This window comes from Plectrocnemia conspersa, unplaced genomic scaffold (assembly GCF_051122295.1).
Source record: "Plectrocnemia conspersa isolate PC_06_02 unplaced genomic scaffold, ASM5112229v1 ptg000003l, whole genome shotgun sequence".
NCBI classification, from domain to species: Eukaryota; Metazoa; Arthropoda; class Insecta; order Trichoptera; family Polycentropodidae; genus Plectrocnemia; species Plectrocnemia conspersa.
Window position 1 is genome coordinate 20,559,285 of NW_028277167.1, and position 24,178 is coordinate 20,583,462.

The window sequence follows — 24,178 nt, forward strand, 5'->3', positions numbered from 1 at the left end:
TAAAAGTATTGAAATTAGTTCACTTTATTTATGGTTTTTAAAATAATCAGGAGCGTAAATAAAATAATAATAAAAACATCGTTTTATTTTCCGAAATTTTATAAATTACTCATATTTCCGAATAAAGATTTTTTGCAGCTTTGGACTTGAATTTCCTATATCTTTAAAATTAAAACGAATAATATTTAATTTTGAGTTTAAAGTATTTTTTTGAGCATACCGATTAATTATATGTACTAAATAATAAAATCTATTATTGTACTTCATAACTAAATATAAAAAAAAGTTGAAAATATACGTTTTAAAATTACAAATTTAAATTATTAATCAAATTCAGACTATAATTAAATCTAATGTAATCAAGACTATTTAGGAAAACTTTTATGTCTTCAGATATACATATAAAAATGCCAATAGATTCTATAATACATATGTATAATAAAGCTAAAAATATTTAACAAAGATCATTTTTATAAAATAGAGCATTGCGCAAATATAAAAAAAAAAGTTAGACTACTTATATTACAATATCTTTTAATGTTTTAATAGAAAATATTGTTAAGCATCTACATGCATATATATGTGCTTTTATATAGCAGCACAAAAACCAGGAAAGAGAAAATGTAGCTTTTACCGACTTTTTATTGTAGTGTATTAAATAATTTATTAATATCATTATTCTTACTGTCAGACAACTGTACTATCTATATTATGATTATATTATATGTATATATTTAACAATTTATTGTAGTAGAAACAATCAATATTGAAAGCTATACATGTATCTATTTTTAATGCAATAAAAGTTTTCAATTATACATAAGTACATTTTGTTTTAATTATTACTGTTGCCAAAAACACTTATTTAATTGCTTTTGATGTATGCTTTATTGTCAGAAATATGTTTTATTATATTAAATATTGTTTATATTACTGTAAATAAAAACAATTAATTTTGATAGCTATACATATACATATTTATTTTCTTTCAACATAACCAACACAAAATTATAGTTTAATATTAAATTTAACGATCATGATAAAATCAAAGTTCAAATATGAGATCAGATTAATGCACACACTTTAAAACTGTAATGCTATTAAATATAATGTCTTACGTGAGAGGAGAAAGAACTTTTTCATAGCTGGAAGGTAGTGCATGATCGAAAATTTCACTCACGCAAAATTATTATTGCTTATAAGATATTAGTTAGTGCAAAAATCGTGTTATGTATTATACTAACTGTTATTGTTCCTAATGACTGATATTAAACAATTATTACGAAATAACGCTAATCTACATTGTAATATGGGCCACAAATTTATATTATAAATAAAAATATATTCTGAAAATCATCAAGTTCATAAAGAAAATATGAATCGTTTTGACTAATCTCATTGAATCTATCAATGTTAATGATTAGTTGTTTATAATATTTATAGAATAGAACAACAGATGCTGAGGAAGAGGAACATCTCCAAGGAGATGGATTGATCAAATCAAGTCTATCACCGATTCAACCATAGTGAAAGTGTCGTGAGAAGTGGAGGACTATGATGAAAAATCCTGATTGATTTTACTAATCTCCGGTAGATAACGACCAAGATAAAAAACTATAGTATTAACACGTGATTAATTATTTTTCGATGCAAATCGAAATCGAAAGCCGCTTCCCACACGCCCAATCGGAAAACGCTTGTAAACGGCATTTTCGCAATTTGATTTCCACACTTGCCCGTAATTCACCAACAATTTCGATATAAATTAATAAGACGAGCCGAGCCGGCTGGCGTTTCTAAAGACCGGTTTTTACCTGAAAAAATATCATCTTCTGACCTTTCCCCTTAAACGTCTCGAGAAGATAAATTCTCGGTGAGTTGTGCGAATCTCTGATCGATCACGATGACGGTCTGTACCGAATGTGTGCCAATGAGTTCAAGTTTAATGTCGTTGAAAAAGATTAGCATTCGTGAAAAGGAAATTGAATTTAGAATGATGGTCGTTAGTATTTATGAGTCGAGATGAACGGGCGTTGACATTATAAAATCAATTTTGTGTTATATATACATAAATGTATATTAAATTTATAAACATGAAATAGTAAACTTTGGCGTTTTAGATCTATTTTTTTAAAATTATTTAATACTTATATGATAAGACTAAAGCTCTGTATCGATATAAATTAATTTATATAATATATATAGATATGTATATTATACATATTGTTGGTCTAAACTTAAATTAAAGGACTCTACTTTTTGGTAAAAATTACATAATAATACTTTAAATTTAATAGACAATATTCTGATACATCTTCAGTGGAATCTTACATCTCCATAATTGCAAGTAATCATACAAGAGCGCCTTAAGAGAATAAGCAACATTATTTATTTCATTTTCTTAATTTATTATTTAATTTAATTTATTTTTTATATGTAATACTTTAATAAAAAATAATAAGGTTCGAAAAAATACATAAATACGAGCTACTATATCGGCAAGCGCTAGTAGACCAATAACACGGGTTTCATCCACGTCAATCTATATTCACTAATTTATTTTGCCTTTCGGAAGCAGTGACAAAATTTTTCGATTCTAAAATCCAGGTCGATGTAGTCTCTACCGACTTTAAAAAGACGTTCGACATTGTTTGTCATGGGCTACTCTTTTGAAAGTTATTCAACTTTGGTTTTTCAAAAAGCTTTTTTAAGTAACTTAAGTCGCCGCCGTTAATAAATGAGCTATAGCAATCGTCGCTCCGATTAGTGTTTCGCTCATTTTGGAGAACCACAGGGATTCAATCTAAGTCATTGCTATTTTGCCCTCAATTAACGATATATATGCGGCAATTAATAATACGCTATATTTATTATATTATATGCTGATAACCTGAAAATGTTTCAGAAAATGCCTTAGAGTTGCGATCGCGTTCCTTATTCTTGCCCGTTGCGTCCAGGACTTCAGCGCTTGTGAACGCCCCTCTTGCATGAGCCATCCAATTTCTCAACGAACTTGCCACACTTATCTATTTTAGATGTACACCATAACCGTCCTTTTGATAATTATTTTAATTTTTTTATTATTGTTTGTCTATACAAATTTTGTCTATTCTATTATTAGTCATGACATGATAGTCATATTATATAGGAATAATCCAAATTGAAAATTATATATGTTCCTAATATTTGGTTCAATATTACAATAGGTATTTTAATAGTTAATTAAAAAAAATACAATAATCAATTATCATAAAATATATTACCATACGTATAGATTTGTATTTTTTTTATTGATGGTGCATTTAAAAGTGGTACGATATTCTTACTTCAACTTATTAGCATAATGCTCTTCTATTAGAATATGCAATAGTGCATTTGCATACATTTTTATTTGATATTTGAGAATCGTTTGAGCAACGAGGAGTGAAAGCGAAAGTTTTTCCAAAGAATTTCCAAACAAAATTTGTTAACATGATCAAGATGTATTTGACATCTGTGTATGTCATTATTTTCAAATATAAAGAATTTAGTCACTATTTAAGTATGTCAATTTTTTTACCTAATAAGCCTAATTTCATAATTTATGCATAGCCATTTTTCTCCACTCTAGCAACTCGATACATTTGACAGCTCAATGCCTTCCTGAGTGCGAAAATCGCATAAAGCTCATTGTTCACATTCCACTTTGTCGTGTTAAAGTATCCAACTATTTTTATTCATTTCTAAACACACTTTTATCGTTTAAAATTCACGTAACCATTGTTAACACGCGAACATTTCGGCATTGGGAACCATACAAAAAAGATGCTTCTACACAACGCGATTGTGCAATTGGCAATTTAATTACCTACGACAGTATAAAAGGAATCTTTTGGCTCATGCGTGCATATAAAACATTCCAAAGATTATTGTAATCGATTGCACCAACGACAGAATTTTGTTAATTAGCGGTGGTAATAAGAAGCATCTTCGTTTATGGCAACACAGCATAAGCTATGTGTATAACGTAATGAAACACGCTACTTTTACTGCTCTTACAATTTCCTGAATAATCAACGTAAAGGTCGTGCGTTAATGCGTCAAAATGTTTATGTTTTATAATAAAATATGTTCCAGATAAAAAGCAAACTTACCATTGCAAAATAATCATTACGGTAATATGCAATGATGCAACGATACAACATTGAAAAAAATTAAATAAATCTAAATTATCTCATAACAAGTTGACCTTTTCGTTGCTAATTGCCTGATGAGCGCTCAAACGAGTAAAATTATGCAAGGAGATCCAAAGTAAAGTTGGTGGCAATGATTCCAAAGTATTTAAGGTGAAAAAAATAAATAAATAGAACTACAATTTTTATCACAATCGATATTATTTTTAAAAATAAGTTTTACCATCACTATTGGTAAACACGTGCAGGACAGTCTCGGCTCATCTGCCCAGATTCAGAGATAAATCGTGCCCTAAAGGCACTACGTTCACTGTTCATTACGTAAACGAATAAAAAAACCCATTAGTAATAACACAATATAGAAATCGATTATTCGGTAATCGGACGAAACACGAGAATCATATCTTAAAAAAAACAATAATTAGGCAATTAACGTTTTATAACTTGAATCGCAATTAACCGCCTTAAGGCCAAATATGGCATAATTATATCATAATTATAGAATTTTAGACGCCATTTGATATTTTTGTCCCATGAAAATTTCAATATTCTTAATTAGATTTCTGTAAAAAAAATAAGTTGGCAAGCCGGCATGATCTTGCTTAAAATATTCATCTAAAATATATGTGTACATTAATTACCATATTAATTTTTCAGTACTCGTTTGGCAAGCTTTTTAAAAAGCTGGATGGCTTATGTAAAGCGTATTCGGCTGTTGATTTTTTCAGTTCAACAACATAATATTAAAATTTTGGATTTTCAATGACTGCATGTATTGAATAAGATAACCTAAGCAGAATGAGCTAAATACTCATCAAAATACAGAAGCAAAATACATTATTGTATTGGAAACTTTCTCTTGAAATCTTTAATGTTTCCAGTAAAAAATATAAGGATAGATGTGCACGCGTGCAATATCAATAATTCATGCTTTTCTTCTAACACAAAAAATATATTATGCACGTAGAGGTAAAAATAATAACAAGAAAAAATGTTGTAACATCACTTGAATACCAATGATATACCTTACAGATTTTTTCTCTATTCTAAAGCTAGCGTCATTGTTCGTATTTATATTGCAGAAAAAACGTAAAAGTGAGAGTTATATATTTAGCCAGAAAAAACCCGCAAACTTTGGTTACAAAATTATAAAATAAATACTTCTGTCAATTATTGTAAAATTTATTTGATCTACACCACGCGTCTCAAATGCATTTCGACACAGGTGTTAAATTAATTAATTTTAGATGTTTACTAATCGTGATATACGACGAGGTCGCCGCACTATTTGGTTTTTATATAATAAAATAGATAATTTGACCGCTCATTATATTATGTATATGCTAAACATTTGCAATAAAGCACGGCAGGTCTTGCAACGTAATAAACTGGATTTGGTTTCCCCTATTTTGTTAACTTGTTTTCAATTATTTTATTTTTCATTCACTTCACCCGAATTCACGCATCGATGTATGCAAAATTTGGTGCTAGAAGCATGCACGCACGGGTGCGTGAGAACGTTATATTAAAAAACTTACTCCATGGAATACCTTTTATTTCTAACCGCTTTCAGATACTTTTGACCTTCATAAATCAAAAAATAAAACTGATACTTTATGGTCCTAGTATTTTTTAAGATGTTTTGATTCAAGCTATGTCTACTACTACGGACTGCGCAAATTATCAAAAGACAATTTCAATATATTTACTGGATGTCATAAACTAGTCAACAAAACAGAAGCTGTAAGCTTTAAATAATTTTACAGAAGATCTATTTTAAACTGCTTATTATATTTTTTATTGGCAAATATATACGCAATAAAATATTTATGTATAAAATCCATCAAAATTAAAACCAAAATTTAGTTTGTCCCTGCTGAGTTGTGTGATTTTCTGATTGTTTTATTTGATCTTACATTTTTTTATCATAAAAATGGATTAAGAATCTGGATCATCTGTAGCAAATATGGAATATTCCTATTCATCCTTGGAAATGATTGAGAAGAAGTCGCAGGGAAGACGCGCCCTCAACTGCAACCCTATGAAATCCAAGAAGATTGTTCTTTGTATGTGAAAAAATGGATGCAAGTGAATTTTTTTTAGAAGAGACACACGATACCATTGTCTGAAATATATGGTTGCATTATGTGTTACACCTTGTTTCAAAAATCACAATACTGTATTATAAGGTATTATTTTTTATTTGACATAAAACATTGTGTACACATACATACACCTACATACATATACATTTCTTTGTTATTTTCAGAATTAGTAAAAACAGCAAACAAGGCAACGTTTAATGATTTTTTTTATTTATATTGTAATAATAAATATATTTATAAATAAATATTTTTTTTATCATTCTTGTACAACACATAATAAATTACAATAAAAAAGATGATTACTTTTAACCATTTTTTTGAAATAATCCCGAGTGTAAAGTGGTTTTTTAAATATAAAATCTATAATGTCGCTGTTTAGTTGTAAATATTTATTCTGAAAAATGCGGAAATGTCATTTCATTTACAATGTCTCAAACATTATAGGCGAAGAGGACTTGGTCAACGTAAAGTGACACGTCAGGGTCTCTCAAGTATCAAAAGTATTTTTTATCGTCATCGCTTGAACTGAAAAATAATTCAATGCACTTGCGAAACGTTTTCTTATAATATTTTTTCCCATCGACCTCGCTATAAAATTAAGCATCGTCAGGGACGACTAATTTTCCGACCGTTGCGAAACAAGTGTTACCACATTAAAAATCGCATACATTTTTATTACAACCCTCATTTAAAACGCGTTTTATTGCTCATCTGCGCGATTGTCATTTATTTAATCGCTTAGATTTGAATAGCAACAATAAATAACATGACACAATATTTTAATAACCGTTTACCTGTTTTATTAAATGTCAACGTGCAGCCTGTTAATTTTATATTATATTAATAATTTTAAATCACATGATCATGAATTTGTTTTAGGGTTTTTAGTTAAAATATTATATACGACCTTTAATACTAATTAAAAATGGCTCGCTTATATTATTAACGTTGCACAAACTATTTTACACGTGGGAACGTATTTATATATTTTCACATTGGTGTGTAACTCATTCATAATTATTAATTGCGCTATAATGACTAAATTTAATAAGGTATAAAATCTGAAAAATGAATGCTAAAATTGATTAATACAATATGACATGTTGTAGTTGTAATTTGAAGTTGAAACTCGACGTATCTTGAAATTTACATATAAATCAAAATTATGCTATAACTTATTCTTTTATTATTTGTAACTCTTTGATATTTTTTTGTTGCGCAGTCAAATATATATCTTAATAATTTAATTAATTTTTGAGTTAAATATATAATATTTTTTTTTAGGAAATATAAATTTAAATTTAAAACAACAATAAAACCTTATTTGGTATAACATAAAAACACAAATCAGAAAGGTAATTTTTTCTGTATTTTACATTTAATTTAAATTAAAAAAATAATGAACTTTATATTTATTCTACAATAAAAACTAAACTTAATTTTGTTCCGTAAGGCAATTTGGTTTTTGATATATGTAAATATAAATGTTTAACAACAAATTTTTTTAGGAAAATTTGCAAATTTCCAATCGACTAAAAAATTATTTGGGGTTTACGCAAAAAAACTGCTACAAAATTACTTGAAAAAATCAGTTACTTTTAGGGCTATTTAAGTATTCCTATTATACAATACGTAGAGCAATTTGGAATTCGTATTTTTTTAAGAACAAATATTTCGTTTAATAAGATTTACAAATTTCTATTTGATTCATATAAAAAATAGGGGTTTCACAAAAATAAATGCTAAATAAAAAAGCTATTAAAGCATTTCTATATTACGTAATTCAATTTTAATTTAGAATTCTGTAAGAATGACTATTTGGTGAGAAATTTATTAAGAAATATTTAAGAATCAACTAATGGAAAATTTTAGGTTTTCGCAATAAAACTCTAAAAAATGACTCAAATTCTTAGAAAAAACAGCGAAAAAATTATTTTAAAAAATCAGTAACAAACGCTTTATATGTATTTTTGAACAGGTATATTAAATAATATTGTTTTCTTTACTTAAATACATTATAATTAGTAACTAGGGTAGAATCCTCTGTTTCTGAAGTATTAATTATTACTATATAGCTGTTATTGGAAACAGGCAATATTGATCGATGAATAAAATATCGATCTTTACCCGAGTCACAGATAGTTCGTTAAGTCCGCAAATTATTTTATATTAATAAAATTATGAGCTGCAGTTTTCGAAAGTTCTAATTAGAAGACCCCAAACCCTCCTCGAAGACTTAAATGATAAACTTTGAACGTGGAAGCTGAGAAGAGTCACCGAATTTTATTTAACCCTCATCGAAACCTTTACAACAAGTTTCAGCAACGACACATCAAATTGGTCGCATAGTTGAGCTTCATCAAGACCTACTAATTTATAGCTCTACTAGTAGATACATTTAGTAGTGTAAAGTTAATAATAACAGTAATATAACACCAGTATGAACTTGAAATCAAAATAATATAGAATAATTTGAAACATTAAAATTATAAAAATAAAACAACATATGTTTTGAGATATTCGACTAAAGAGTTAAGAGTGCTTAGAATTTTAAGAGCCATCTAAATTCTTCGGTCTAATCCTTATCCGTCAAGGTTGGATTAAACTTGAGAGGTCGGAGTATGGGAAATCATGCATTTCGTGCGGAGTTTTTTTCCTTTTATATTGATGTACATTTTCATCAATGAAAAAGTATTTCTTATTTTAAAAACTATTTATACATATATATTTTTAAAGATATTATTTTAAAATGATAAAAACTAAACTTATTAATACATTTTACTATGTTTTATTTTTTTTATTAATATAATTTATTTGATTTAAAAAAAATATGAATTAATGTTTTAATCAAATAGTTGATATAAGTAGGCCAATGTTATCTCGATACTACAATGACATAGGAAGCAGTAGTAGCAAATGAATTAGGAAAACTTGTTGCTATTGCGCATTCTTTTCGATCGCTATTACCGAATATATCCACAGATTTTAAACAGCTCGATTTAGGTTATGGCAACAATGAGAAGCGATCTGCGATGATAAATCGCCACTATCCTCCCTCAAGAACGTGACCGATTCAATTTCGCATCCGACAGGCGGATTTTCATTACGGTTTCCATTCGCGTGCGAGAACAAAAACGTAATCATCGCTGTTGTTCCATTTTCCCACACTCTTTGACCGATGGTAATCTCTTTTGCACCGAATTTTGTCTCTTCCGTTTGCAAACGGCAGATGCCCGTGTATCATCATTCTTTTCACGGCGTCCGTTTGCCGAGAATGGACCGCGTTAAATCATTGGCTCTTTTGTCGAACAAACGATACGGCGAATTCGCCCATTTGACCAGACAGGTGTGAAATATTCCGCATTGTTTTTGAATACGCGCGCGCGTGTAAGTGCATTTATTTATGTATTCGAGAAAACAAAGTTTCGAGATCGTCCATTGTATAACAAAATTGCCGACATTATAATTAAGCGCACGCACGTTGCGAAAACGCATTATTGTTGCGAAAATTCGATCGAATCCTGAAAGGAAATTCACATACAAAGGTGTCAACTCTGCCTTTTATACACACTATGACATCATGTATGCCATTTTTATGGACGACTAAGAGGTAAGGTATAAAGTTTTCGAAATTTTAATTCGAATCAATTAAAGAACTATGTTAACATTAAATGTGTATACTCTATTTGCGTTAACACAGTCAGTTCGAGAGCTATCCATTTCATCATTATTTATAATTGAGAAAGAGATTGGGTTTACACCCCTACACGATATGAATATATGTTCGATAAATAAAAAATATAGTAATGATTTTAATTTCTATAAATTTGTTTAAAACATAAACATGAAGTTTGGGTATACTACTAGCACGATATACGTTTGATATACATATCATTAATCCTGAAAATTAAATAGTATGTTTAACTTCAAAAAGGGTCGAAAGAATGTGTTGTGCATATATAAAAACCCAATGCGTGATTCTGTAGAGATGTTTGAATGAATTAAACATTTCTGAGAGTACCTAGAGGCTAAATAAAATCGTGCATTGGCATTTTATACTTGCCTAAGTCTTTTTAATATTTTTTAGACTTTTTTCAAAATTAAACACACAATGGAAGGAAGTATTTACAGAGATAGATAACGTAGCCTTCTAATCGGACAATAATTTTTAATTTATTGTTTCATTGCCTTTATCTATATTTAACAACAGCACAAATTGCATTACTATTAAGCATACATTTACAAATAAATAAATATGTATCGGTTTGTACATCAATTGTATGACAGGTGTCCTAATAGTAAATTTTACTACCATCTCACACTAAAATAACAATTATAAATTTAATTTAATTGATTTATTGTATAATATAAAATTTCGTAATTTATATGTGTGGTATGGACATAATGGCCCATAAACATTTTTATTGTGTGAACTTGGAATATTAAATTCACATAAGCGTTTTGTAGAATTTATAAACGTAGACGATAAAATTTCTTCGCAATAGAAGAGACTTAATATTTCACAATCTTGGTCACTCGCTTTACTGTTGTCGCTACAAATGTCAAAGCTGTGTAGTTCCTAAAGAATAATTATAATAAATGTTTATTTATTTATTTATATAAATAAGAATTAATATATAATTTACTTTGTCTTTCCACAATCATAAAAATATGTTTTTTTTATTAAAAAATATTTTTAAACGTATATGTAGTTGATTTGTGCAAGACTTCTGGACCAATATCTTTGATATTATATTTAGTAAAATGAACATGTGAGTAAAATCAATGATTTTTTTTAACAAATCAATAAAAAAAGACATGAGATCGAATACTAGATAGACCTTAGTGTTTTTAAATTGTTTGGGAGATAATTATAATTCTGATCGATCGTCACAGATTAGGTTAATCTCACGAATAAATATCGTGATAAATAATTTCAATTGAGCTATATTGTACAAATTAAGCTTTGAAAATTTTCTAATTATGAGCTACTTCGCTCATAAAGAATATATTATATGCATTAAAAAAATATTTTAGGCATTAAGCAAATATATAAATATTTTACAAAGTACAGTAACAGTTTTATTACTTGTGATTTATAAATCAAATTGCCACATAAAAGTGTTATTTCGTGCAATTGTAAAATATATACACACTCAAAATGCTAAATGGCATATAAATTTAATGCTATGTTCGAAATCGAAAAGAAACATCGCCGCCCAGATTTGACAGCTAACCTATATCGTTTATGCTATTATAAGAAACGATTTTAAATGCTGCAATATACATTTTATTATTTTACATCCGTTACACTTTTTTTACAGCATTCAAAGATTATATAACATGACTTTATAACATTAATTTGAATAATTCTCAGCGCAATTTTCCGAAAATTCTGCCATTGTGATCGGATCATTGAGTAACTTACTACTATATATTTTTTTCAACAATATTTTAACAAGAAGTAATCGCATCTACGCCGAACGAAATCACTGTTGCTAAATCGTCAAAGTATTTGAATATGTGCATATATTTGTTTGTACTTTAGCATGAAAAAATATCTTCAAACGCCGCCTCTTCTGGTGATTTCACTTTTCTTACGTTCATACGTAAACATCATATGCATACACGTAATGATCGTCTTATAAAATATGAAATTGAAAAATATATAATTTTACTCACCAGAGCGACGATGACATTTAGCGGCGCAAACCGCATAACCAAGTCTTTGTCTTTCACCCTGAAAAAATAAAATAAAAATATGATTACAAAATGGTACAACATTATGTCATAAATTTTGAGCTCTTAGCAGCACTATTGACCGTCAGAAAAAAGTCAATGATGCATTAGGAATTCTCACGTCTAATTAGTTAAGTCATAGGCGTTTCCTTATTTGTTTAATAATTTTGAGAAAAATAACTAAAAATACATAGAATGTTTGAGGAGCCTTGGTGATGAATTTATTCCTTTTTTATTACATTCTTGTATACATATACATAATGTAAATGCAATAAAATATTGTAAAGCACCATTGTATCTTCTAAGTGTGTTGAAAACACGATGATGCTATTAATATGTACATAAGCTTAAGATATGATTATACACAAAGACTGGATATATATTAAGTACTTTACAATGCTCTATATTTAATATTTATATGATGTACTAGTTAATATTGAAACGTCTAGAAAAATAAAAAAATAAATTTTAACAGCGCAGTAAGAATAACTTTTTTTACTACGCCCTATTTTGAGCTCCGTAAAATTCTCAGTAAGTCAGAAATTAAGCTGTTCAATATATATTGCCGTGAAGGTTGAATTGTTTAAAAAAAATTATAAAACAATAACCTTTCACTACCCTATGAAAGCAAAAACTAATGAGCTATTTTTATTTAAAAATTTTATATTACTATAAAAACATATCCTCACGTATTTATACAAAAAATAAATAAACTGTCGATATCTTAATTAAATTAAACCCATTATATTTATGGTGATTTAAAGAAAATTATTAATTAATTTAAATAATAATTAGGCGTTATATAAAGCAGTTTTGTTAGAATAAAATAATTAAAATTATATATACATAGAAATTGTCTTTGATGATCGCATCTTAGAATATTATTGAATATAAAGACTAATAGTGCTTATTCATGCATATGAAGTTACAATAGAATCTCATAATATTAATTAACTTTTAAAAGATCCATTTGATTTGTTTGAGTAACACGATTTTTTAATATGACAATCTTGTATACAATAAATATAATACATATGTTTTTTTGGTTGTGATTAATCGACTACTTGACGAACACATATTTTTAATTAACTACCATTGAAATCTCACAGCATCCATATACCATGCAGTAAAAACAACATACAAGATTTATACAGCGAGAGCACACGTCGCCCATTGGCAAAGGTCACGATGGTTAATATTGGTGAAAGCGAAAGACTAATGTTCGCCCATAGAGCGCAGACTCTATTGCCACAATGGGAAGTGTTATTATACGCAACGTGGACATTTAAATATCACCGTCGAAAGGTGTGTGATTATCTTCCAATTTTTTCACCTATCAGACTCAAACATTTGGCAACAATTATTCATGAGGATGAAGCGATCTTGTACCTACTATCTACATACGCGACAATGGAGAATATTTAATGATATGGTCTTAAGCAAGATTTCCTTGCGCAAGATTGGAGAAATGCTCGCTGAGTTCGTCGGTCTATTGTGAATGAATGAATGAAAAAATATACTGAAAAGCAAGGTCGCCGTTATTCATGTTCAATATCGTTTTTGATGATCTTATATAACGCTTAGAAATGAGATATGCGAAGGTGATAAACTGTAGTTCACCTTTTAAGAGCATGTTGCAGTATAAGATACGATATATGACGGATGTTATCTTTTATTATAACAATGGCACTCGTAATATAATATATTAGCTTTCTTTAAACACAATATTATATAAAACCTAATTGAGATATCGTCTTGCAATAAAATGGCACATCTCTAAGCACATATTTTTTTGCTTACATTATGTATTATATAGTAAACTATAAAAAAGTCTCAAATTAATTCATAGTTAATGAATGGTGTATAATTTAATTAAACACAATAAAGACCGACTAAATGTTTCATTCATAAAAAAAATTAACAGTTGACAATTGTAATTTTCAGGTATTTTGTTAAACATTATCTAAGTATCTGGTAAATTCCGATCAGCAATGACAAATTTTTGTTTAATATTTTTTGTTCTCCAGTTCGCGTCTTAAGAAAGACTATCACTGCGCTCTTTTATTAGATTAGTTTTTCTATCTAAGGTATAAATTTAAAGCCAATTTTGCTAATATACTTCACTGCTATGAAGTTATAAAGTAAATTAAATATTTTCTTATAAAATATATAATTTCCATAGCTTTGCTTTCGTTAAGATATAAAACTTTACAAAACAATAAACAACGAAACTAAAAATGTTGTGAAATAAATTAAGTAATAAATACAACATTGGAAGCAGCAGAGAGATGTTGTACTATTATATACTTATCCTACACAAATTTCAACTACTGTTAAAGCTGAAATATTAAAATTTTAAAAAGGTAAAAGATTTTAATTTAGGTTTTATATATATAACAACATGATAGATCAGTGGTATAAGTCGGCGACTAATACCTAAAAGACCTGGGTTCCAATTCCATGTGGATCCAAGAGTTTTAAATCGTATCTGAGAGATCGGAATTAATGATTTTTATATAAATATAATTTATATCGATCATCACAAATTAAGATTTCTTAGATTTTCTAAGCACACAGATAAATATTGTCAAAATAATTTTAAAAATCGATTTGAGTCATGTATACTTTATATATATATATATATTTATTTATATATATATATATATATATATATATATATATATATATATATATATATATATATATATATATATATATTTATATATATATATATATATAAATAAAGTACTTCTTCTATTTATTTAATACAAAGCAAATTTAGTTAAAATTGGAGCAAAAGATATCGACGCGCAGAGTAGAGAAAAACCTGCCTATAATATGCGCGCTAAAGAATGGATCTATTATCTCAGCACATTGACACACAAAAAAGCTGTTAAATGGCACTTAAACGCATTGCTTACGATATATCGATTTTATCTAAGATAGTAAAGTTTCGCAACGAGCTTCGCATTGAGGATAATCCACGCTGTGTTAATTATACAACGATTGCGCAAAAAGTTATTTACTCATGCCCTAAAATAACCTTTTCAACTATGAAAGGTACCTTTTGAGTTTTTGGAACCACGTACATCAATCAGTATTTGTTTTAAGATTACGAAAACAAATACCTTAAGACTCTCGAGAGCATTTTGAGTACTTGTATAATATTTTTGTATAAGAGTAATTTGTTTTAATTAATTATGGAACAATAGCAAATAAAGCAAATAATTTATAATTGAAGTTTTTTATATAAGATAATATCTGTGCTAATTCACTTTTCAGGGCCTTTCTTAAAAATACTTATCTAATAATATATTACAAGCATATTATTTTTAATTGATAAATTATGTCATTGTGAATAACCCATAAATATGTACGCGTAACATTGTTAAATAATATATTTTTATTGCCAAACAATAAATCTGTATGTGTGTTAATTATTAACTATAATTATACATTGAATCATCTTATATGCGATTGTTATTTTTATTGTGTTCTTTGTTAATAATAAATCATGTTCCAACTTCGACCTCAATTTTAAAGCAACATTCAGGATAAAATAAGCAATAATGCAAAAGCTCATCTATCATCCATTGTATTACATAACACTAAAAATAATTCAAGTTGAATACTACAATATAATAAATGTGTTTTGCTATTTAAGTATTTTTAATTCTACATATATCGTTTTATAATTGATTATAAATTATTAAATTTATGATATTTATGGCTTCCTAAAGGCATTATTTTTATTATCGCTTTGTTAAGAAATTTATAATTATTTATATAAAAAAAATCTTAAAATGTCACTATATTTATTTATCATATTTCGTCGCATCGCTATTAGTGTTTCGCCATTCTAATCCGAAAATTTATGAGATTTCCACAAATAAAACCATATAAAAATCTACATATTCGACCGTGGAAGTTTAATGTTTATTGTTTTGTAAAATACTAACAAGTCTGCAAAATTTTATATTTCAAACCGTTTAAGTTTTTATCTAAAATATATTATTTATCTTAAATATTTTTCTTTTTAAGAACCGCTACTAATGATAAATTTTATTTTTTATTTTGTATTATTTAATTTACACAAAGACTGCAGATTCGCCTAATAAAGTAATTAAAAATAAACATCACATTAAAAATATATTAATATTCAAAGATTTCTTACATGATAATGAATGCAGATAATAAAATTATTATCTGCATTAATTATTATCATTTAAAATACATAAAAATCAAATACATAAACTTTATGTTATTTGATTTTATGTATTTTTTTAATTTGTGCAATTCAACTAGTTTATTTTATCAATATACTAAGGTAAAAATTCAAGCCAAAATGAAAATTAATAATTCTTGACCTCGAGCTATAGAAAGGCATCTAACATGCACGTGCATGCTTGCTTATGGAAAATTTGTCTTACTTATTTATTTATTATTTTAGCGATTGTACAGCAGCTTATATATCTTTACAACATATACATATGCGTCATAAATTATTGAAATATGTATTAAAAAAATCTACAATTATAAATTCATTTTATAAATTAGGTAAATAAGTAAATAAAAAATTCATTATTAAAATAGTTTAGAGTTGTCTAATTAACTATTTAAAAATTTATAAAGCAGGATTTAATTATGGCTAACTTAACTAATATTATATAATGATACTAATTTGTCACTTAGTAGAGAGATGTTATGAATAAGAAATAGAGGTATTGTATTATATTTAAGATAACTTTAATTGCAATTAAAAAGTTTAACCACAAAGTTACAATATATGTGTATAACCAGTGAAGTTATATTTTCACTAGTATAAATATAATTTGATTATCTCAGCCAAATAAATGTAAGAAGCAATTATTTTAAAATTTAAAAATAAATTAAAATTAAAATTTTGTCATAGAATAAATCTAGCTATTCGCAATATATTATTGTTGATGTTGTGTTTATTATTTGCGTATTCAATTAATTTATGTAAAATGTACATTAAGCTATAAATCTGTGAGGTGTACCAATTGTTACACTATATTAATATGAACATTATCATTTATTATTATACTCAACAAATAGAATTTTTGCTAATCATAAATCATTATTAGAACCTTACATTCCCAATTAAAATTATGTCATTAAGATCTTAAAGTATTTTAAATATAATTTATTAATATTAAAAATAAGGTAAATTGTTGTTTTATAAATAACCTAATTACTTAATAAATAGTGCTACTCAAAATCTAATACATCATTCTTTATAATAATATATATGATAGTAATGATCGTCTATACTATTGCAGTATGCACAACCAATTCATAACTTGTAATCTACGGTCAAAAAAATCAACATTGATAGAATTCTTCCGTTTCGCAATGCATATTTGTAAGTTTCGACATTGAGTCTTCACATGTGATTATTTGAAGTAATTTTTCTCTATATATTTTTCTTCAATACTATTTATTCACCATGTAATGCACACTCTCCTACATACATAGGCACGTATGCATGTTAAGTTAAACACACAAAAATTCGACAAGGATGGATCGCACAAACACGTCGAGCATGCGACACGACCCATTGAAAGGACGCGAGAGAGAAAGTCAGTCGTCGCTAATCTTTTGTCGGCGCGGCTCTTTTTTTTCGTCTTATAATAATTAACAGAGGAAAAACGAAGCCGTGGAACGAATCGGCTCTACGTGCGACCATCGCACACATTGTGTGCAGAGATCGACCATATTCGCAACCGACGATATTAGGCAATTTTATATCGTATAAAGTCGGTTTTTGAGTAGATTTTCCCATGGGCAAATGGCCCCGTGATTTTACAAATGAACGTGCAGGCTCAGTATAGAGCTGAAAACGCGCTTTAAATTTCTATAGTTGAAAATGTGAGTATTATTGTTTAGAGAGCGAAGCACGAATAGTGCTATAGAAAGAAATGTTCTTCACTAGTATCTGACATTGCCATTGTAGAAGTGCTCTAATTTCATAAATTCTTGTATTTTATTTGTAAACATCCCGTTTACAATATATTTTTAAACAAAAGACCAGAGCCAATAGTTCTAGTGACCTTGAATATCAAAAATGCAGTCAGTTCCCAAAAAATGTTAAATCAGTTTGTCTTCTATATTAAATTATTCTATAGTTATAAAACAATTATACAAAATATTAAATATGTATATTAAGATTAGTCTGTAGCATTTTTTGTCAAAAAAAATATTTAAAATGTTATTTTATCAATGATTATTTATAATTGTTTTAATTAAGCATTTTATTGCTTTTATATAGTATCTTATATAAATACCACAAATATATCAGGAGTGACTAGACTTGCTACTAAAATTATCGCTTGTGTTTTACAAATGTGATTAAAAATTTATATTCTGGTTTATGTAATACATATATTTATTATTTTTTGATGTATAGCGCTATTTTGTTTTAACAAACGTTTTAGCATAATAAATCACGGGCGACTGCAAATAGCTTCCCGGTCGACAGGTCAAACCAGATGTATAAAAATAAACTTATGCATTTAAAAGTAGTCAAGTTAATAAATAATAATCATAAATTATATATATTTTAGTATTGATATTTTTAATAAAAGTTGTTCAATATATATTTTAACTAATAATATAAATGTAATTTAAATAGCAAAAACCAGATATAAACTAGATAAACACATTTTTGGTATGATTTGTCAATATAAGACGACATTAGAAAAACACAGATTTCACAAAGCGAAGCGATGAAATGAGGTTGGTAGCCTTAATATGCTGCTAAGTATAACTGTGCATAAAACACGGCTGATACTATTTTTTTTATATATGTGAGCACAGATCGTATAATTTCTAGTGATGCAAAATTCGATAAATCAATTATATATACTGTATTTAGATGTGAGTAAACTTGTTTTTAAACATAAATGCTTCTCTCGTGCTTAATTTGTGTTGCAATATCACTGAAAAAGCATCAAAAACATCTATTTAAAAAAATGTAGAAGCTATCAATGAACTAACAATAAACAGCACAAATAAAGATTGGTAGTTCTATAATTCTGCTAAGCATATCTGTGCATGAAATGCGGTTAGTAATATAAATATTGGACATATGTGAGCACAGATAAAAATGCGTTTCTTCCCACAATCTTGACAATAAATAAGTCATATGCATTGAGGCTCGATGTGAATGGAGTTGACTTCAGAGATAAATACTTCTCTCATGGTCAGTTTATGTTGCAATATTAAAGCAGATTAAAAAATGCTCATCTATTAAATAATTAAGAAGCAGTGCAATAAAACGAATAATATTTAAAATATTTCAATAAATTTTATGTAATGTTATAACTGCAGCTCAAATATATTCTTAATTATATCATTAACCCAATACACATGTCACGAACTTGCATGCTAATATTATAGTAACTATTCATACACACTACTACCACAAAATACTGTGAATTCTTACATTAGCGTGCTGGATGCATTAATAAACAATTTAATTTTATCATCACAATAAATCAAACAACCGATTCGCAAATAAACAAAATTGTTATTCAATTTACATATAATGGGCATATTTTACAATGTTTTTTTCAGCGACAGGTCACTGTGAGAATATAATAAGTCATTGAATATTCATTAGACGTTTTGATACTAATTGAAAAAAGTCGTGTGTCTAGCAAATTGGAATTAATGCGATACAAAAATGGATAAGGCAAATTGAGCGCATTGTTTTACAATTCTGAATTAATTGGCATTATACTAAGAATTCTTCTTGAAATTTTGGGTTTTTTTCGGTAAATTTGTGCAATGTGTTCTTTATTTTTTGTGGTTCAAAACGAAGGTCGGCCACTCACCGAGCGTGCGAAAACGGTTGCGTTTTCGCTTTTTACTCACTATTTGTTTTACTTGATAGTGTTTCGTAATATTTTTATTGTATGAGCACGCTCGATCAATTTGATAGTTTTATGGAATAAAACAACACAAAAATGAAGATGAATAAAAGTAAAAAAATGGTTTACTTTAATTGAAGTTAAGTAATACAGATGCATCTCATGTTTTTTACAAGCAAAGCTTTTATTCACTTTCTTTTCTGAGAGATCCGGAAATAAAACGTTTAAGTTAATTTTAGCCGTCTTAGGATCACTGAAGATTTTATAGCATATGATCGGAACAGAAAAACCAAAGTAGCATTTTTGAGCATCTTGACTTTAAAGTGAAATTTAGCCCTTAATAAATTGATGTACATTTATAAGTAGTCTAATTAATTTACTATTTATTAATACGTAAACAATTATTATGATTTTAAATATAAATTATAGTCAATAAAAAAACAATAAATTGTTAATTTTATTTAAAATATAAGCAGCAAGGTATTTAACAGAGCTATAGCAAATTCAGTTTTTTTGCTGAATAGTTAAACTAATTGACCCATTAGTTACATAACTGTTTTGTGTATGTTATTTGTTTGAAATGTAGTTCATGTATGTAGATGTTTTACAGATAATAAACACGACAGAACGTTCCATAACATGACGATTTCTAGAGCTGTTAATACTAATAAAAAAAACTGAAAATTAGCAACTTTATTACCTTTTGTAGTAGTTGTTAAATAAATACATTAGAAACATATTCATGACCCAAAAGTATAAATAAAACTACAAAGTATAAGAACTTAAAAACGTAAAAAAATCAGTTTATTTTATCACATCGATATCACAATATTTTAATGGTTTCTAAATATTTTTTATTTCTCTTTAGCCTTCAACTCCTTAAAATACATTACAGTTTTTTTACTTGATTTCCTAATATAAAACTCGTTTTATAACTTTAGATTAGCTTACAAACCAGAAAATATAATTTTACAATGAAACCTGATTTTAATAATATTCTTCTGGATATTACAAAAAACGCAAGTTCCTACTTAACATATTATATAACCAAAATTATCTTCGCTTCATAAAGTATACTAAATTCAACATATTTCACTTTTATAGTTAAAGTAACATTTTAATTTGTTTCAGAGACAAAAAGTAAAAATATCTCTTTGGCCTGTTGTTAATTGCTGCCATCGGACGCCAACTAGTGGCACGCGGGCCGGCGTTGTCACTTGCTCATCTTTCACCGATCTCTCACCGATAATGAGCCCATTGTGTAACGTCTGGCTGTATTGCATAACTACGACAGTTACAAAAGAAGACCGATACCAATGACCCACGAGAACAAGTGTAAAAGATCGCTAACAAACACACAGCAATCGAACGATTAACAAGTGTATAATTTAAGCTAAAATGCTAAATAAGATGCACATGCAAGTTACTTAAACTATTAATTAGAAAATGGTTGTATTAATAATATAATAAATATCTGAAATTATTCTTAACTCACTCCTTTTCATGAAGATATATATATAGAAAAAGAAAAATCTGTATTTTGTGGATTGATTTTTAATGCTTATTTTTATACATATAAAAATCACGTAAAAATGACTAATGTTGAAATGTTCCATATTTAAATGTATGAATATCTTATGAGTTTTATATTGCAGTTTTGTCGTGTCACTGACAACACAAATGAGACTTTTTTTTACTCTGACGAACATACGTAAAAAACAGACATGGTCTCTTATATAATACATATAATTGACTAGACGAGCATTAATTATTTACAAAACTATTTATAAATATTTTTTTGAGATAAAACATGTATTTAGTATTTTTAAATAATACCTCCATATAGTCGCGCTGTGTGGACAATATTTTTTTTATTATAATGAATCATAATCTGTATGTGATAATTTTTCTTTAATTAATGTAATTTATAACTTATCATTTAAATATCCAAACAATGAATTAAACTCTACTTTAAAGTAATGATTGATCTAAAATAAAATTAATAATACTTAGAAAAATATTTAAAAAAATATTATTAGCACATCATATCAAAAAAAAAAATATTTTTTCGATTAACCATCTTTATAATTATATTTCTTAATGTGTACATTTTTTTCTTCGCTACCAAATTAATATTCCATAGTGCTGATTTATGTATTTTAAAAATAATACTTTATATGTCAAAAATAGACATAATCTACTTATATGCATTGTTTTGCAATATATTTGTATCATTACTTTTAAATAAGGATTAAAGCAGTAATTTAGGTATTTTTTTAAATTACAATAAAAAATATTACAACAAACTAAATTACTAATAATTTTTTTGTGAATATTTATTAGCAATTTAGATTGTTATTTAGCAATCTATTATATGTATATAGGTTTGATGTTAAATTTAATAAATATAATTAACATTATACAAATTATTATAAATATGATATATTTAACATTTTTTAAATCAAACTTATAAAATATGCAAGTTTAAAACTATTCTAAACGTGTTATTTTAAAGGCAGTTAATTTTTTTTACTACCGCAAAGCTTTGATGCCGATTACAAAAGCAACGTTTTGTTATAATAAAATGCAAATTGACAAAAACAACACCTTTGGTAACAAATCCTTGAAATATAAAAATAATAACAAATCATCGATGGCAATTTAACCAATTTGTTGATTGTAGTGCTAAACAGTTCAAGATGAACTACGACATAAACACTTTCGATTTTTAATAATACGGCAATAAATTATTAATATATTTTTTGCACCATGTTAATATTTTATTCAAGTTTTTTTGATTATATATTATGCAAGGATAATACTTTCATTTTCATTTAAAAAAATTAGAAAATTTGTGCGAAATCGAAAGTGATGGATATTGAGCTTTTCGCATGCATATTAAAATTATAATTAATTAATAATATTACTCAAAATTAAGTTTGTTAAATATACCTATTTATATGAACCTCATTTCAGAGTTCAAAACATATACATGTGAAATCAGCTAACTTTAATAATATAATATTATATTATATATGTATGTATGTATATTGTATTTACTACATATTCACAAAATTAATCATAATATAAATTAGCTGATTTCACTTCTTATAGATATATTTTAGAGTATATTAAATCCATACCACGTAGAAGTTTTCTTATCAGCCCACGCCGGTCACTATCTCGAGCCGAACTTCGCTAAGCGTAAAAGCTCGCGAGCTTTCAGTCAAATCACTGTCACTTGTCAGTCACTGCTTCTACTACTACTACTACTACTTCTACTACACAGGCTAAGGCTGACTAGGCCTAAGTCTCGTGTCCATTCAAAACCGGCGTACTTTTTGTTGTTGTTATTATGTGTGAGAAAAATCCCAGTGGTGTGCTACTTGGTCCATTGCTTTTGCGCGAGTGTTTGCCGCCGCCATTGAGTGAAAGTATTTATATATACGGACCAAATGGGGATTTGCTCATCTTCTCGTTGTTATCTTCTCTGTCGCAGCATCCCCCACTATGAAGTTCGAGATGTACCGGCCGAGAGATCGTGTGATAAAACTCATCTCTGGATAATTTTAATGATCGCGCGTCGATATTGAAACGTACGCAACATATTTAATGAGATGAAAATTATTTAATATTATCTGCTCATACTCATGTAATATTTCCGCAAGAACATGATAACTAGTAGCAATACCATTTGGAGATACTTAAATATTTCCAAATTTACATCTACTCGAATCTAAAACATGATAACTCATATACATATAAAAAAAAAATTAGATAAATAATTCCGTGGATACGAAAATTATTGGGCTAGATCTTTAGACCCATAACTACAAGGTTTTTTCTTAAAAATATAGTATCTATCAAAATTTTTAAGAAAAACTGAAAATTGACAATAAATAATTTCCAAAAATAATTTTATAGTCATGTAATTTGCATAATTTTTTAGTAATTATATTATATTTACAGCGCGAACTTATTTAATTTAATTCTTAACGTCAAGGGTTTGAGTAAGGCTAAAATATAGAATGTCAGATTCCCTAAGAAACCACTGAGGTAAAAATCAGAAATTATATTTTCAATAATGCTCCTTCATTCCACCTGTCGTCGTGATACAGCAGTTAATATTTTTTTTAAAGTGTCGTTTTAACTTAATTTTGCTTTGTTCAGTCAAATAAATGTGTTTTAATTCGATTACTTTTATAAATATTTATATATTAAATTATATATCAAACAGACCGTGCTTAATTTTTGTAGCTAACTCAAT

General features: G+C 27.3%; 1 protein-coding gene across 1 annotated transcript in view; it reads right to left on the minus strand.

Moving 5' to 3' along the window:
* zye (zona pellucida domain-containing protein zye) overlaps positions 1-23,367 on the minus strand; it is a 40,185-nt gene extending 16,818 nt beyond the window's left edge. Inside the window, exons 1-2 of the mRNA XM_088182292.1 lie at positions 23,055-23,367; positions 11,960-12,017 (exon numbers count right to left, since the gene is read on the minus strand). Coding sequence (XP_088038418.1) covers positions 11,960-11,995 — 36 coding nt within the window. The 5' untranslated portion in view covers positions 11,996-12,017; positions 23,055-23,367. The remainder of the gene's footprint in view (positions 1-11,959; positions 12,018-23,054) is intronic.
* Between the last annotated feature and the right edge of the window lie 811 nt (positions 23,368-24,178).